The sequence below is a fragment of the Idiotropiscis lumnitzeri genome, chromosome 2 (assembly GCF_059441095.1).
Source record: "Idiotropiscis lumnitzeri isolate Australia: NSW breed Sydney's pygmy pipehorse chromosome 2, RoL_Ilum_1.0, whole genome shotgun sequence".
In the NCBI taxonomy this organism is placed as follows: domain Eukaryota; kingdom Metazoa; phylum Chordata; class Actinopteri; order Syngnathiformes; family Syngnathidae; genus Idiotropiscis; species Idiotropiscis lumnitzeri.
Genome location: NC_142392.1, coordinates 10,980,662 through 10,997,823, shown reverse-complemented (window position 1 = coordinate 10,997,823; position 17,162 = coordinate 10,980,662). Strand labels below are relative to the sequence as shown.

Below are 17,162 nucleotides of genomic sequence, written 5' to 3'. Positions count from 1 at the left end.
GAGTACTGAGTTTCGAGATCCGCACAATAGTAGTTCTCAAAATCATATTATTTCTTATGAATTTAGCTTAGTTAAGGGATATTTTATTGACAATCTAACATCAATTTACAAATATATATATATATGTATAGCGTTTTTGACCGAAAGTTGTTGTTATTGTACCTTGTGACGCGCCACTTTCGTTTCCTTCTTGAAGGATGCCGTTTCAAGGCTTATGTGGCTCATAAGCCACTTACATTGGCAATGTCGAAGGTTACTGAACTCTGGTCGGCCCGCCAGCAACAGCACTTATCGGCCATTTCTGAGTTTACAACAGACATTGGGCACGTGGCTGGTAAATGTAAGCCTGTAGCTGAGTGATTATCGCGCGCCATCATATGTCCAGTCCAGCTCGGGGTTGATTTTTCAGAAATGGCTGCCGACCAGTCCGATGATCATGACACCCGCAACCTCAAGACGGTGAGTATGGCTCTTAAACTTGAAGTAGTGATGCGTGGCGGCGGCCCTGCTGTCCTCTGTGTGGCAGACATTAGGACTATGCCTCTCACCCAGCAGGCATAGTTCTTGGGGGCGTGTTCATGAAAATGTTTTTTGGTGCAAATTTATGATTGTGCATTATTCTCTTGTTGCTAGTCTTCAAATAAATGCCAGTTTCCAGTCAGACGTGTGTGTTCATTCCGACTGCCACATAGTAACCATAAATAAAAAAAAAAATGTCGTGTATACATACTAAAGCTGTTGCTTTGTAATTTATGTAGAATTTTTGTTTAAAATCGCCCTGGCTCTTCTTTTTGTCTTTTCTATATTTTGTACGTATTAATAACTGTGTTTGGTTTGTTAATGTTCATAAAGTTTTTTCCTTTAAACAAATATTAGTAAATATTTATCATCTCATCAATATTTGGACAACAGAGTACTGAGTTTCGAGATGCTTACGATATTCGTTCTCAAAATTATATTTCTTATCAATTTAGCTTAGTGAAGGGATATTTTATTGACAATCTAACATCAATATACAAAGACAGAAAAAAATGGTGGTGGGGGGCGCGAATCTTTTTCTTCTGGGTAGGGGCGGGCGTGAAATAATTGAGAAGCACTGCTAGTATATGCAGACATTTTATTCATAGAATCTTGCAGCCCAATTGAACCACAGCATTGTTGCAAGTTCGGTAGGAGAAACTTGAACGTCCCACTGCTGTTCCAGCAGCGGCTTCTCGGGGCATAGGCGGAAGTGACGTCAGAGCTGACTCGCCAATGTGGCGTTAATTTAGTTTTTTTTTATCAACCGAATTAAAATATTATATAAAATATATATTCAAATAGACCAGCCAGGGTTAAAAAACAAACGCAGAGGCAAAGAAATATATTTGAAAAATACGTGCTTAAAGCATGACGTCATTAGAAAGCGCGCAGCTTCCGAAGGACCTCGACCACATGCACCGACCCGTCCACACCGAAATAAAAACAAACACCGCTAAATTCTTCTGATTTAGTGTGGAACTGACTGTAATTTTCTCACAGGATTTCCAGTGCTACTCCAAAGGACTACGACATAATTCATTAAGTCTTTGTGTCCGATAACCTCATCTTCGCGCGTTGATGCTTTTCGGTGTAGTTAGCTTAGCTTGTTAGCTAGCTAGCTGCTAACGACTCATCGCCAAGCAGAGATCAAGTGCAGATTTTTTTGAGTTATCATTTGAAAATGTGTGAAAGAACGACACCCAAGTACAACGAGGTACTTTGTGGAATAAAAGAAGAGAACGAGCAACATCTTCAACTGCTGGACGAAGTTTGCAACCAGCCTCGTGTTGTGCCACTCAAAGCAGGTTTGTACACGTCTTACTCTCATTTGCTTTGTAAAGAACGACTTTCTATCGTTCGAAATATGCATCACAACATTAAGTTGTTTGGGGAAATGCGTTCAAGGTTATTGCCGTTTTAGTTTTAAATATTGCTTGTCGGTTTGCTAAACTATTGTTTATGCCAAATAAAATCAGTGCAGAAAATAAATGCCAAAGAATAACCAGTAGTGGGGGGTGAACTCCATGTTTTCCCAGTATAAAATTTGTACTGATTATTTTACATTTTCAATTTTCTGGTTTTTATATCTTGTTCAAGCAATTTCTTACGGAAGGAATTCTGCCTAACTCTACAAAATGTGCACACTGCGGCGAAAACATCAATGGCGGTTGATCAATTTTAGTGGATAAAACACAAAATATTAAGTTTTTTTTTAAAAATCAAGTACGTATTGGTCTTATTTATTTATGAACTTTGTACTGGCTTGGTCGGGTGAGAGTCAATGAACCTCGGGTGGCCCTGCACTGTTTTGTGCACGTGTGCATAGTTTCATCTCATCCAAACATTTAAAATACATTTAATGCATCCATCCGGAGTTGCACGGATCTCATCAGTGAACAAGCACATGCTGCAAGAAATGCATCTGCATCTTTGGCTTACTATGGGCTTAAAAAGCGATACCGTCACAACCCCCTTTTCTACAAACAAGTCCAGGAACATTTAGTTCCTCGTAAAAAAAATTCCTGTGGCCCAGGTGGTTTGCATCTCCACCGCAACTCATAGTTCCTGGTAATTTTTGCAAATTAAAATGATGACGGAACAATCGGAGTTGTTGAGTTTCTTTGTCACTCATTACTGACACCCTATGGCTGTTATACATCATTGCGGTTACAAAATAATTCAGTGAACTCTTAAAATATTATGGTGTATCTTAGTCTAATTTGAATACAAATTGGATAACTTTAAAATATACAGTAATTATTCAAATATGTCAACATGAAAGTCAGAGTGAAAGTGTTGTTGCTTAATTTATGTGTAGGGATTTTGATTCTTCACACGTAATTTTGTTTTAAAATTTATTTAGAAACAGAAATTTTATTAAAAAAAAAATAAAAAGGGGAATGTTGGAACGTACTAGCAGGCTAAATGTCATTTTGGGAAAAACAAAACAAAACAAACGTAAATCATGCAATAAATAGCCACTCTGATTCCAGGGCCCCTTTAATTCTTTTAGGCATACAGATTAGAATGGAAGCAAAAAGTACCCACGGTGAAACTATCTCTCAATGCAAAATGAAAAACTTGTAAACATATTTAACTTGAAGGATTCCTATTTTATCGATGTCATTATGTTGCGATGGCCCCCAGTGGTCTGCATCAATATGTTAGGGTCCCACAACAGGTGTTCCATCAGACGCACACAATAGCCTGTGTGTGCTAACTTCAGCTCGCTTCCAGAAACGTCTGTGACTAATTCAGGAATTAAATCGGGCATCAGCCGCAACGTGCTTCCTTTTTAAATGCTCGTTTATCACTGTTGTTGTGCTGCGAAAGGGAGGTTTACATCGTAGGATGTAATTTTGTGAAATGACCCCATGGTCTGGTCCAAATCGGGGTCACACGCATTGCATGCATCACAACATTAATGCGGCAGGCACAAGTCAAGGTAGCACGGTAGAAACAATATAAGACAAAGTCGACGCACGAGGTTTGACTTGACCAAACCAAATTTGTCTTTTTGTGTCCGACAGAGGTCAGTGAAAACTATCTCCGTTTTGTGAAAGAGGAGCCAGACTTGACTCACATCAAAAAGGAGGAAGAGGAGGAGGAGATCAACAAGTCACCAGTGAATGTTGTCCCTATAAAGACTGAAGATGAAAACAAGGATGTGAGTGAGGACAACAGAGGGGCGGAGCCGACAAGCAGCAGCTCAAGTCATCACATGACAACAGAAGGTGATGAAGACCACTGGGGGCCATCACAAGTACATAATGAGGACACATTATCAGACGCTCATGACAATGATGATGATACTAATGATGATGATGATGATGATGGGCAAGCTCAAGGTGAAAGGGCATGTCACACTGTCTCATTCACTTCAAAGCTGTCTTTAAAAGGGCACAGAAAAACACACAGTGGTGAAAAACAGTTTTCTTGCTCGGTTTGTAGCAAAAGCTTCCTGCATAAGTCAATGTTAACAATCCACACAAGAACACACACTGGAGAAAAACCTTTTTCCTGCTCAGTTTGTGGAAAATGCTTCTCTGTAAAGTCAACGTTAACAAGCCACACAAGAACACACAGTGGAGAAAAACCTTTTTCCTGCTCAGTTTGTGGAAAATGCTTCTCTGAAAGGGGAAATTTAACAGAACACACAAGAACACACACTGGAGAAAAACCCTTTTCCTGCTCAGTTTGTGGCAAAAGTTTCTCTGGAAAGTCTAATTTAAGAAAACACACAACAACACATAGTGGAGAAAAACCTTTTTCTTGCTCAGTTTGTGGTAAAAGATTTTCTCTAAAGTCCCGATTCACAGAACATACAAGAACACACACTGCAGAACCTCCTTCTTGCTTAGTTTGTGGTAAAAGCTTCTCCCAAAAGGCTCATTTAACAAGCCACACAAGAACACACAGTGGGGAAAAATCTTTTTCCTGCTCAGTTTGTGGCAGAAGCTTCTCTCATAAGTCAACTTTAACAAGGCACACAAGAACTCACAGTGGAGAAAAACCTTTTTCCTGCTCATTTTGTGGAAAATGCTTCTCTCGAAAGTCTGATTTTATAAATCACACAAGAACACACAGTGGAGAAAAACCTTTTTCCTGCTCAGTTTGTGGAAAATGCTTCTCTGAAAAGTCTACTTTAATTAAACACACAACAACACATAGTGGAGACAAGCCATTCAGTTGCAGCGTTTGTGCTAAAAAATTCGCCACTAAACAGCATGCTGCGAGACACGATTGTGATGGTGAGAATATAGGGCTGGGCGATGTGACCTAAAATCAATTTTGCGATAAATTGAGCAATTTTTCCTCGGTAATGATCAATGCACGATAAATTCCCCCTGAGGACCAAAATCAAAATAAATGCAGGAAATGCATATTAACAGTTTTTTTTATTGACCAACTGGTACACATCACTTTCAATGAAAAATAAAAGTACAAAAATCATTTGAATAAACATTCAAAATAGCTTGCTTTGCATGACTTGAACAATGTCACAAAGAACAGGAGAAAAAGGGTACCTCTCACAAAATCTTTTTCTGCAAATATATTGTGCTGAGATGCTGTAATGCCATTTGCATAGGCCTAAATTTGTGTAAAGGTATCTTGTAAACAATATAAATAATGCCATGTGCAAAGGAGCTAGTCGCCTGTAAACAAAATGCTAAATAAAATGAAAAAAATGTCAATGGAATGCCAGTGCCAAATAAACAAGTGTGCTTCATCAGGAAAATGTGCCGTCTCGAGTGGTGCGCGGTCGCTACTTGTCGTCTACGTCATGCACAGTCAGGCTCAAACAGGGATCCATGTTGCGACTCGACCACAAGTCGGATGTGGATGCAAAATGCTCGACATGTCTACGCTCCCGTCCCGATGTTGTCCATATAAGGAAGTGCTGTTTGCGACAAATATTTCCGTGCCTCTTGTTGGCTACTTTCATGAGGCGTTTAAATCCTGTGCGCTCCACTGTAACTAGAGGAGCTCTATCTTAAGCTATATGCTCGGCTATCGCGTCCACCTCTGAGACATTCTCTCGTATGGTGTCGCCTCCGTTATGGGCTGTTGTCACTTGTCGAACCTTGCTTCTCACTTTGAACTTTTAGCACAAGCTCCAAGTCAACAGCATGGTTGTGTTGTGGGTGGTGAAAAAGAAAAGGTTGGGCGCGCTGTTTCGGGTGCTTACGACGCACTTTGTAGTTCATGTTCTTTTGCTCAAACATCGTCTTTTTGGAACCCAAAACATTTCTTAACGACAGATGTCGGAATTTCTTTTCGGGACAAGCGAGACAGGAACAATTTCAACGAACATTACGTCGTCTTCAGCCGTGTCAGCTGCTTCTGGATTTGAATCGACAGCTACGACCGCGTCGTCAGTTTTCTTTCTTGTTCAGCTGGGTGGAGTCACGTGACTACAATCGCTCAAGCCGTCTTACAGGGGCATGAACATAGCTGCAGACTAAAAGGACTTCTTTTTTTTTTAAACACCGAATTAACCGACATGGGCAAAATGATTTTATTAAATTTCGGTCACGGTAAATTTTCGGTTTATTGCCCAGCCCTACGAGAATAGCAGCGATCCTTGAAGCTTAAAAAAAGACAAAAAAAAAACCTGAAGGAACTGACTCTTCGTGGTAAGATGTAAATGTGATTTAGAAAATATGATATATTGAATTTTCAAAGCTCTTTTATTGACACAAGGCCAATGTGATCAGTGCATTGTGTCTGAGTGATGATGATTTTTTTTGTGTTTACATCAAACATTGAAATGAAATTAATTGCCTTTGCCTGGAACAACATTTTTTAACGTTATGCTTTTCAGTTGTCTTTTAAATCGTACCTAATGGAAAAGGTGTGAGAAGAAACGGTGCTTATGAAATCGGTATCTTCCACAATCATCAATAAAATCACTTGTTCCACTTGCTCAACCGGCCTTCATTACGCTGTGTGAAAAGGTGAAAAACAGATCTCAAAGTTGAACTATAAAAAGAACAAAAAGAGAAACGCAAATAGTCTCAGTTTCTCTCAAAGGTTTTGGAATGTCACGAGTTGGCAACTTGATGGCGACTGGAGTCAACGTTTATTTGTCACCACGGAGGAGATGATCCGCATCACGCAGTTCGTTGCTGCTGCTGTCTGAATTGAACCCCGGAGGTCAGCCGCCAGCGTCCCTGAATTTCACTGGCGGATCTTCAGCTATCCCACGTCTGACCCCAAATTGTTGTGGAATTTTCAGAAGTTAGGGAAGATCAATGAGATAGTCTGGAAAATAAATTGTCTTTTGAGTCAGTCTGCAGAGTGATCTCAGCTGGAGAAGTGCGTGGGAAGATACTGATGCACACAGGAAGATGAAGATTTATTTGACAGGAACTTTGTAATCTTAAAACAAAAAGATCCTTTTTCTGCGTTGAGCCTACTCATCAGTCAATGTGGTGTTGTCCTGGCTTCACAAAGAATCCTCGAGTACAAGAAGCGAAAGGCACTTTCTTCAAAAGCAGGTGGCCACAATAAATAACAAAAACCTTAATGCAAAATAATTTTCCAGAACATTAAGATTGAAAAAAATAGTGACACAAATATTTAAAAAGTAACGACAGTAACGATTAAACATTGAATACGAAAGTATTACTGAAATAGTTCAATGAATCTTGAAATAAATAATGAATCACCGTAGTTGAATGAATACTGAAATGAATAATGACATATTTAAGTTATTTAAGTTATAAACACTGAAATCATTCTTTAACACTCTAACATTTAGAGAATAAAACAGTGATTTTAAAATACGCAACCACGTCGCTGGCGAAAAACCCTGAAAAAAGGCAAAGGTGCAAACATGTCATAAAGTTTCACTTTATCATCCCAACTGTTAATAATAGGGAAATACATTTGGAATACTATCCAACCAACAACATGGTGTCAGATGTTTTAACAAAACCAGCAACAAAAGTAAAATTCAATACATCTGTCAAGTTCATATTTGGGAACTAAAATGTTTTGTCATATGCATACGGTTTAAATCGTACGTTTTTTTTCTATGTTGAGAAGAAGATAACAATGATTTGCATCGCAAATGGCGACATCTGTCGGTGAGTTTGTGACAGTGCGCCACTCAGCCAGCAGCCAATCATATCACAGCGGGGTGTGTCCTGTTCTTCCGCTTTCGTGCTGAACAAACTGCGGTTTTCACGAAGGAGATCCATTCAGCCATTTTCTCGATGGAAAAGAAACGACGCCATCTTTCATTTGTCTCGTCGAACAAAGAGAAGCTCACGAGTTATCGCCAAGCAAAGACCAAGTGCGGATTTTTTGGAATTATCATTTGAAAATGTGTGCTAGAACGACATCCAAGTGCAAAGAAGAACTTTGTGGAATAAAAGAAGAGAACGAGCAACATCTTCAACTGCTGGGCGAAGTTTGCAAGCAGCTTCGTGTTGTGCTACACAAAGCAGGTTTGTCCACGTTTTACTCTCATTTGCTTTGTAAAGAACGACTTTCTATCGTAAGCAACATGCATCACAATATCAATTTGTTTGTGGAAATCGTTCAAGGTCATTGCCGTTTTATTTTTAAATATTGCCTTTTACTTGCCGGTTTGCTGAACATTTGTTGATGCCAAATGAAATCAGTGCAGAAAATAAATGCCAAAGAAAAAACAATAGTGGGGGGTAAACTGTGTTTTTCCCCCCAGTTTAAAATTCGAACTGATTATTTAACATTTTACATTTTCTAGTTTTTATATCTCGTAAAAGCAATTCCTTATTGAAGGAATTCTACCTGACTCTAAAAAAATGTATACACTGTGGCGAAATTATTAATGGTGGTTGATCAATTCTAGTGGATAAAACACTAATAAGAAAAAAAAAATTACGGATTGGTATTATTTATTTTTTCACTTTGTACTGGCTTGATCGGGTGAGAGTCAATGAACCTCGGGTGGCCCTGCACAGTTGTGTGCACATGTGCGTACTTCACCTCATCCAAACATTTAAAATACATTTAATGCATCGCGCATACTAACTCGGGCATGCTAGCACTGACACTCTTCTGCCCTGACCATGTGTAGAACTGAAAATATGGTGTAGACAGCGAGCGAAACAATTTTCCAAAAAAAACACAAAGCGTAAAGAGGTCTTCCTTCATGTTTTTCTGGAAGTCCTTTTTGTGAAACTGCAAACAAATACAGAGAATGACAAGGAAAACAAGTGGATATATATATATATATATATATATACATATATATATATAATTTAACACAAAACATGTATCTCTCATGCCATTCGTATCCCCAAAAGAAATAAAAACAATACAAAAACAGTACTGATGCATTCTGGGAGCCTCAGCCAATCAGATGGCTGGTTAGAGAGATGTGAGTGGTGTGCTTTGGGCCATGTGTTTTTATTTATTTTTTTGCAGTCTGTTGTCTAAACCTGTGATGTATCTTGCTTGCAATAACATTAATGATAAGAGAGACTAAGACACCGTGGACAGCTGCCATTTTGTCCAGCTTTCTCCTGCACCATCTCCAAACACCGTATTCACCAAATATATATGTCACAGTCAATTTGAAGCAAAGCTGTCTCAGATTTTGGCCGGCAGGGTGTGCTAACATGCACTCTGAAATACCTCAAGGGGAACATGCCCGATGGTCGAGCGAGTTGCTCAGTCCATACAATAGGCGTGTTGCATTACAAGAAGCCTAGTTTGTTTTGGGGAAGATTTAGGACAGGGGTCTTCAATCCTGTTCCTCGAGGGCCAGTGTCCTGTCCATTTTCCACCTCTCCCTGGTGCAACACACCTGAACGATCATTTTCTAGCTTCTGCAGACCTTGTTGATTATCGGATCATTTGAATCGGCTGTGTTGCAGCAGGGGGAGATGGAAAACCTGCAGGGACACCGGCCCTCGAGGAACAGGATTGAGGAACTCTGATTTAGGACTTTAAAGTGCGCCTTATGGTCATGAAAACACGGTACCCACTATCTCTTAATGCAAAATGAAATACTTGTAAACATATTTCACTTGAACGATTCCTATTTTATCAATGACATTATGTTGCGATGGCCCCCAGTGGTCCCCATCAATAAGTTAGGGTCCCACAACAGGTGTTCCATCAGACGCACACGATAGCCTGTGTGTGCTAACTTCAGCTCCCTTCCAGAAACGTCTGTGACTATGTCAGGAATGAAATCGGGCATCAGCCACCAAGTGGTTCCTTTTTAATTGCTCGTTTATCACTGTTGTTGTGCTGCGAAAGGGAGGTTTACATCGTAGGACGTAATTTTGTGAAATGCCCCCATGGTCTGGTCCAAATCGGGGTCGCACGCATTGCTCCGTGTGCGGCAGGCACAATTCAAGGTAGCACTGTCGAAACAATATAAGACAAAGTCGCCGCATGAGGTTTGACTTGACCAGACCAAATGTGTGTTTGTCTTTTTGTGTCTTGCAGACGTCAGTGAAAACGATCTCCGTTCTGTGAAAGAGGAGCCAGACTTGACTCGCATCAAAAACGAGGAGGAGGAGGAGGAGGAGGAGGAGATCAACAAGTCACCGGTGAACGATGTCCCTATAAAGACTGAAGATGAAAACAAGGGTGAGGGTGAGGACAACAAAGGGGCGGAGCCTACAAGCATCAGTTCAAGTCATCACATGACAACAGAAGGTGATGCTAATCACTGGGGGCCAACACAAGCACATAGTGAGGAGACATCATCACGCTGTTTTCATGATGATGACGATTCTGATGATGATGTTGACCATGACCATGACAATGTTGATGGGCAAGCCAAAGGTGAAAGGGCATGTCACACTGACTGTTGGGTATGTCCTCACTGTGGGAAATCATTAACTTCAAAGTCGTCTTTAAAACGGCACACAACAACACACAGTGGAGAAAAACCCTTTTCCTGTTCAGTTTGTGGCAAAACCTTCTCTCGGAAGTCTAATTTAACGATCCACACAAGAACACATAGTGGAGAAAAACCTTTTTCATGCTCAGTTTGTGGCAAGAATTTCTCTCTCAAGTCAAGTTCAATGAAACACATAAGAACACACACTGGAGAAAAACATTTTTCCTGCTCAGTTTGTGGCAAGAGTTTCTCTCGAATGTCAAGTTTAAGAATGCACACAAGAACACACAGTGGAGAAAAACCTTTTTCCTGCTCAGTTTGTGGCAAGAGTTTCTCTCGAAAGTCAAGTTTAACAGAGCATATTAGAACACACAGTGGAGGAAACCCATTTTCCTGCTCAGTTTGTAGCAAAAGTTTCTCTCAAAAGTCTCATTTAACGAGCCACACAAGAACACACAGCGGGGAAAAACCCTTTTCTTGCTCAATTTGTGGTAAAAGCTTCTCTCGAAAGTCTAATTTAACAATCCACACAAGAACACACAGTGGAGAAAAACCTTTTTCTTGCTCAGTTTGTGGTAAAAGTTTTTCTCTTAAGTCACGATTAACAAAACATACAAGAACACACAGTGGAGAAAAACCCTTTTCCTGCTCAGTTTGTAGCAAAAGTTTCTCTCAAAAGTCTAATTTAACAAGCCACGCAAGAACACACAGTGGAGAAAAACCTTTTTCCTGCTCAGTTTGTGGCAAAAGCTTCTCAGTGAAATACCATTTCACAATGCACACAAGAACGCACAGTGGAGAAAAACCTTTTTCCTGCTCAGTTTGCGGTAAAAGTTTCTCTCGAAAGTCAAGTTTAACAGAACATATAAGAACACACAGTGGAGAAAACCCCTTTTCATGCTCACTTTGTGGCAAAAGCTTCTCTGATAAGTCAACTTTAACAAAACATAGAAGAACACACAGTGTGGGAAAACCTTTTTCCTGCTCAGTTTGTGGGAGACGCTTCTCTGTAAAGTCAAATTTACGAATCCACACAAGAACACACAATGGAGACAAGCCATTTAGTTGCAGCGTTTGTGCTAAAAAATTCTTCACTAAACAGAGTGCTGAGAGACACGATTGTTCTGGTGAGAGTTGCAGCGATCCTTCAAGCTTAAAAAAAGGACAAAAAAACCCTGAAGAAACCCGACTCTTGTCGACAGATGTCAAATTTCTTTTCGGGACAAGCACAACAGGAACAACTAACGTTACTTCGTCTTCAGCCGTGTCAGTCGCTTCTGGATTTGAATCGCCAGCAATGACCGCGTTGTCAGTTTTCTTTCTTGTTCAGCTGGGTGGAGTCACGTGACTACAGCCGCTCAAGCCGTCTTAAAGGGGCATGAACATAGCTGCAGACAGAAAGGACTTCTTTTTTTTTTAAACACAGAATTTACCGACATGGGCAAAATGATTGTATTAAATTTCGGTCACAGTAAATTTTCGGTTTATCGCCCAGCCCTATGAGAATAGCAGCGATCCTTGAAGCTTAAAAAAAGGACAAAAAAAACTGAAGGAACCGACTCTTTGTGGAAAGATGTAAATGTGATTTTGAACAAAATATGCTAAATTAAATTTTGTTTTTATTGACATTAAGCCAATGTGATCATTGCCAGAATAACCAATGTGTCTGAGTGCTGATGATTTTTTTGTGTGTGTGTTTATATCAAACATGTAAATAAAATTAATTGCCTTTGCCTGGAACATTTGTTAACGTTATGCTTTTCAGTTGTCTTTTTAATCGTACCTAATGGGAAAGGTGTGAGAAGAAACAGTGCTTTTGAAATCGGTGCCTTCCACAATCATCAATAAAATCACTTGTTCCACTTGCTCAACTGGCCTTCATTACGCTGAGTGAATAGGTGAAAAACTGAACAAGAAGTTGAACTATGAGAAGAACAAGAGAGAGAAATGCAAGTAGTCTCAGTTTCTCTCAAAGGTTTTGGAATGTCAAGAGTTGGCAACCTGATGGCGACTGGAGTCAGCGCTGGTTGTCACCACGGAGGAGATGATCTGCATCACGCAGTTTGTGGCTGCTGCTGTCTTAATTGGACTCTGGAGGTCACCCGTCAGCGTCCCTGAATTTCACCAGCGGATATTCAGCTATCCCAAGTCTGACCCCAGATTTTGTGGAATTTTCAGCAGTAAGGGAAGATCAATGAGATAGTCTGGAAAATAAATTGTCTTTTGGGTCAGTCTGCAGAGTGATCTCAGTGGGAGAAGTGCGTGGGAAGATACTGACGCACACAGGAAGATGAAGATTTATTTGACAGGAACTGTGGAATCTTAAAACAAAAAGATACTTTTTCTGCGTTGAGCCTACTTATCAGTCAAGGTCGTGTTGTTTTGGCTTCACAAAGAATCCTCTCGTACAAGAAGCGAAAGGCACTTTCTTCAAAAGCAGGTGGCCACAATAAATAACAAAAACCTTACTTGCAAAATAATTTTCCATAACATTAAGATTGAACAAAATAGTGACACAAATATTTAACAAGTAAACACAACTCACACAAATAACATACGATTGTCAGTTTAGGCGAAACACATCAAACAATTGTATGTTAAGTCGAGACATTGACTTCTCATTTTCTATGTAGCCCGACCGGCAAGTCATTCCTCTTCATTTGAGCAACCTTCAAAAGAACATCTCCTTCCTGCAGCTTCGGCTTCTTGGTCCTCCCTATACAACGAAACTCATATACTCATATACTCATTTTCCCAGCGATCCCAGAACATGTTAGCGAGGATCTGGACTCGCTGCCATCGACTCCTCAAGAGATCGCGTCATTGAATTGGCCAGGTGGTACATGCGGTGTGCCAACCTTCTGGGTCAGCAGCATAGCAGGAGTGAGTATTACAGGCTGATCTGGATCCGTGGAGACAGAAGTGAGGGGCCTTGCATTGATAATTGCAGTAACCATGAAAGTCACCAAAACTTCGTGTGTGAGCCTAGCATGGCCATGCTGAAGGAGCATGGCATGCAGGATACGGCGTACAACACCAACCATGTTCCACCCATGCGAGAGCCATGCGGGGGATTAAACTTCCATTTGCACTCCTGTTCTGCATGATAGTTATCGATTTGTGAGTTGTGGCAACCGCTTTTGTCGGTCTGCAGCTCTCTGCCGGCACTCACAAAGTTCGTGCCATAGTCCGATCGGAACCGCTTCACAGAGCTTCTAATGGCGAAAAAAAACGCCTGAGCGAATTTATGAAGCATGACGTATCCATATACTCGATCACCTCAATGTGGACCGCCCGCGTACACATGCAGGTAAAAATGACTGCCCATTTTTTGGCATTGACTTGACCACCTCTAGTTTTCCGCAACATCACCAACCAGGGGCCAAACACGTCCAGGCCGACATATGTAAAGGGTGGATCTGGACGTCGTCGGTCTGTAGTCAGGTCAGCCATGAGCTGTTCTTCCTGTTTCCCTCGCCGCTCACGGCAGGTCACACAGTTGAAGATGAAGCTACTGATCGCTCTCTTTCCCCCAACGATCCAGAATCCGGCTGCCCTTATGGCTCCTTCCGTGAAATGTCTGCCCTGGTGACAAACTCTCTTGTGGAAGTGTCGGATCAGCAGCTGAGTAATGTGGTGTCTGCTAGGAATAAGTATAGGGTGCAACTCATCGGATGTGATCTGGGCTCTCGCTAGCCGACCTCCAACTCTGAGGATTTGATCAGGATCAATGAAAGGACAGAGCTTGCCAGGGTTCGCGGTTAACTTTAAAAACTGCTTGCCCATAGAGCAAGTGCCACTAAAATTTGCCTTGCCCGAGTGGCCAAATTACTTGCCCGACTTGGGCAAGTGACACTTTTTTTTCTCAAAGAATAAAATGTTTAGGGTTGTAAAATGTGCGCCATAAATGTAAATAAACATATAATCTGATAAGCATAAATTAATCTTGTTTTCATCATCAACCATGAAACCCTGCTCACAACAGCAAATGTATCATCCAGTGCAGATATTGAAAATGTTAATTGTAGTTTTAATAATTAACAAATCTGCATGTTAAATTGGGAAAATGATATTACAGCAATCCAGATTATCAATTTTAAATCCAGGAGATCCTATTAATTGAGGAATCACATGAGTAAATTATGAGTGTGGGAAATTTGTGTATTCCTTTAAGACCAGTGCCTGTGTTGCTGCCTCCATAAGTTTCATAGCATAAACAGAACACAGTCAATGACACCATGTCAGGTCACATCATGGAGCTAATGAATTAACAGCCAATAATCAAATATTACAGTGAACCCCCGCTACTTCGCGGTTCACCTTTCGCGGGTTCAGTGCTTCGCGGGTCTAAAAAATATTCGGGAGCATTGTAGTTTCGCCGAGCGGCACAAGGGGGCGCTGAAGCGGTTAGACGGTCGGCGTGCGCCGAAGAGGAGAGTGGACGAAGAAGAGAGTGGCCGAAGAAGAGCAGGTTCCCCCTGACACGATTGGTGGCGATGGACACGATCGGACACCGTGCGTGAGCTCCGAAGGAGACCGGCCGGCGTGTGTGGCTGTCAAGCCGAAGATAAACAACTTCCGCCCGGGCACTCGCGCGGCGACATTTGGCTTCGTTCGGACCGTGCGTGAGCTCCGAAGGAGACCGGCCGGCGTGCGTGGTAGTTAAGCCGAATAGGAGCACCTTCCGCCCGGGCAACGGCGGAGAGCGAGGCTGTCAGTTATGAATGAATAAATAAATAAATGAAGAATGCCACCTTTCATTTCACTGTCATGATCCGTGCCTGTCATGCCGCGTGTGTTTTTGTTTTTTCAGCTGTGTGGGCGTTCCTCCAGCGATCATCTCGCGCCATGCCATCAGCTGCTGCGAGACGTGCTGATTACACTGACTATATTGTGATTATAATAAATATTGTAACGTTGTATAATAAATCAGGCCAATTTGTCCATCAGCGAACGCTTTTATTATTAAGCCAAAAACGGCTGCTGTTGGCCGCAACCACGCCGATCAGAGAGAGAGCAACACAACAACAACATAACATTCACTCCCCTGCTGCCTTCACAGCCTCCACAGAAAAGAGGAAAACACAGAACCCTTGAACTATTTACAAAGTCGCTACACTATCTTTGTATCACCACCTTTTTTCCCGGGTCTGCGTTTGGAGAGTCCTGTTCAATCCTCCAGTTCTGCTGGAGGATCATAACATTCACAGGGCACACCGGACGGCGTACCAGCAGGTAAAAGTCAAAGTAATTAAATAAATACAAAAAGAAGTAATTGAATAAATACAAAAATAATGGCTGGGGAATAAAAAAATAATAAGTTTTAATCATAATTAGTTTTTTTGTTTTTTGAATTTCACTCTCTCTCTCTCTACCAGTGTATATATATATATATATATATATATATATAGGTGCGAAGTATATATATACACGGTGTTTTTTTTTTGTTTTTTTTTAAGGTGCGACGCTACTTTGCGGATTTTCAGTTTTCGCGGGTGGTCTCGGTCCCCATTAACCGCGATAACCGGGGGTTCACTGTATTAGTTCAGTGGTTCTCAATTATTTCCTGTCACGCCTCCCCCCTACCAAGAAGAAAATAAATTCGCGCCCCCCCACCACAATTTTGTTTTTTACATTTTGTACTCATGTACATGTTCTTTGTATATTAATGTTGGATTGTCAATAAAATATCCCTTAACAAAGATAAATTGATTAAAAAAAATATCATTTTGAGAACGACTATTGTGAGGCTCTCGAAACTCAGCACTCTGTGGTGCGAATATTGATGGGATGATAAATATTGACTATACGTTTTTGTTTATTTTTTTTTAACTTTATTAACATGAACAAACCAGACAGTTATTAATACATAGATAATATAGAAAAGACAAAAAGAGCCAGGGGGATTTCAAACAAAAATTCTATAGAAATAACATAAAGCAACAGTTTTAATTTGTTGACTATACTTTTTTTTTTTATGTTCACAATCTGATTGACGTCAAACCGCTTCGTTGTGATGACGTCAGCCATTTCCGTGTTCCAGCCTGAGAGCGTCTGCTAAATTGCTCACGTAGCCATCGTCTTATTTTGTTCGGATACGTAATGGTTGCAATCCAACATTTCTGTTCATAGCTGCTGGCTCTCCGCCCGAAGGCGGTTTGAGTCAGACTTCTTTTAAAAGTCGAGCGTCCATCGAAGCAATTAAATTTAGCGATTAGCGCGCTTAGCGCCTCCTTGCTCGCTCAGCTGCAGCGCAAGATAGCTTGGCGCGGGGCATTTAAGGAGCGGCGAAAGAAATCACTTCCGGGTCAACGAGCGATGGGGCGACGCTTTTTTTTTTTTTAATATGTACTGCGTGACAGGGCAACACATTTTTTTAAAAACCAGTACTGCGTGAACTCGGGGCACAAACAAAATTGACGAGCTCAAACTTGTTGCCTGAGATCGAATTTTTTGGTCCCAAAACCATGCAAATCATATTCCCCAGGGTCCCACGCGCCCCCCTCAGCATCGCACCGCGCCCCACTATTTGAGAATCACTGTATTAGTTGGTTAAAAAAGAGGAGCTAAATTATAGTTGACGTGTTCATGGGGATTGAATATGAATCATAAACAGAAGACAAAACCAATTGGCATTTGTAAAATATATGTAAAATATTAAGTTTGTGAGCTCTTATGGGAGACAAGGCGAGACGCGAATGGATTGAAGCTTCCGCCAGTGACCCGTCCAATAGTGTCACCACCACTCAGCTGTGCCGGGTGGCCGTCCTCAAGGGCGTGCGCCTCCCAG

At 41.1% G+C, this 17,162-nt stretch overlaps 1 protein-coding gene across 1 annotated transcript; it reads left to right on the top strand.

Moving 5' to 3' along the window:
- The first annotated feature begins 411 nt into the window (after positions 1–411).
- On the top strand, positions 412–11,842 carry LOC148341670 (uncharacterized). Its single transcript, XM_088287912.1, has 3 exons — positions 412–459; positions 3,908–4,772; positions 10,006–11,842. Exons 1-3 carry the CDS (start codon positions 412–414, stop codon positions 11,718–11,720), a joined length of 2,628 nt encoding a protein of 875 aa, XP_088144038.1. The 3' UTR covers positions 11,721–11,842.
- The last annotated feature ends 5,320 nt before the right edge of the window (positions 11,843–17,162 follow it).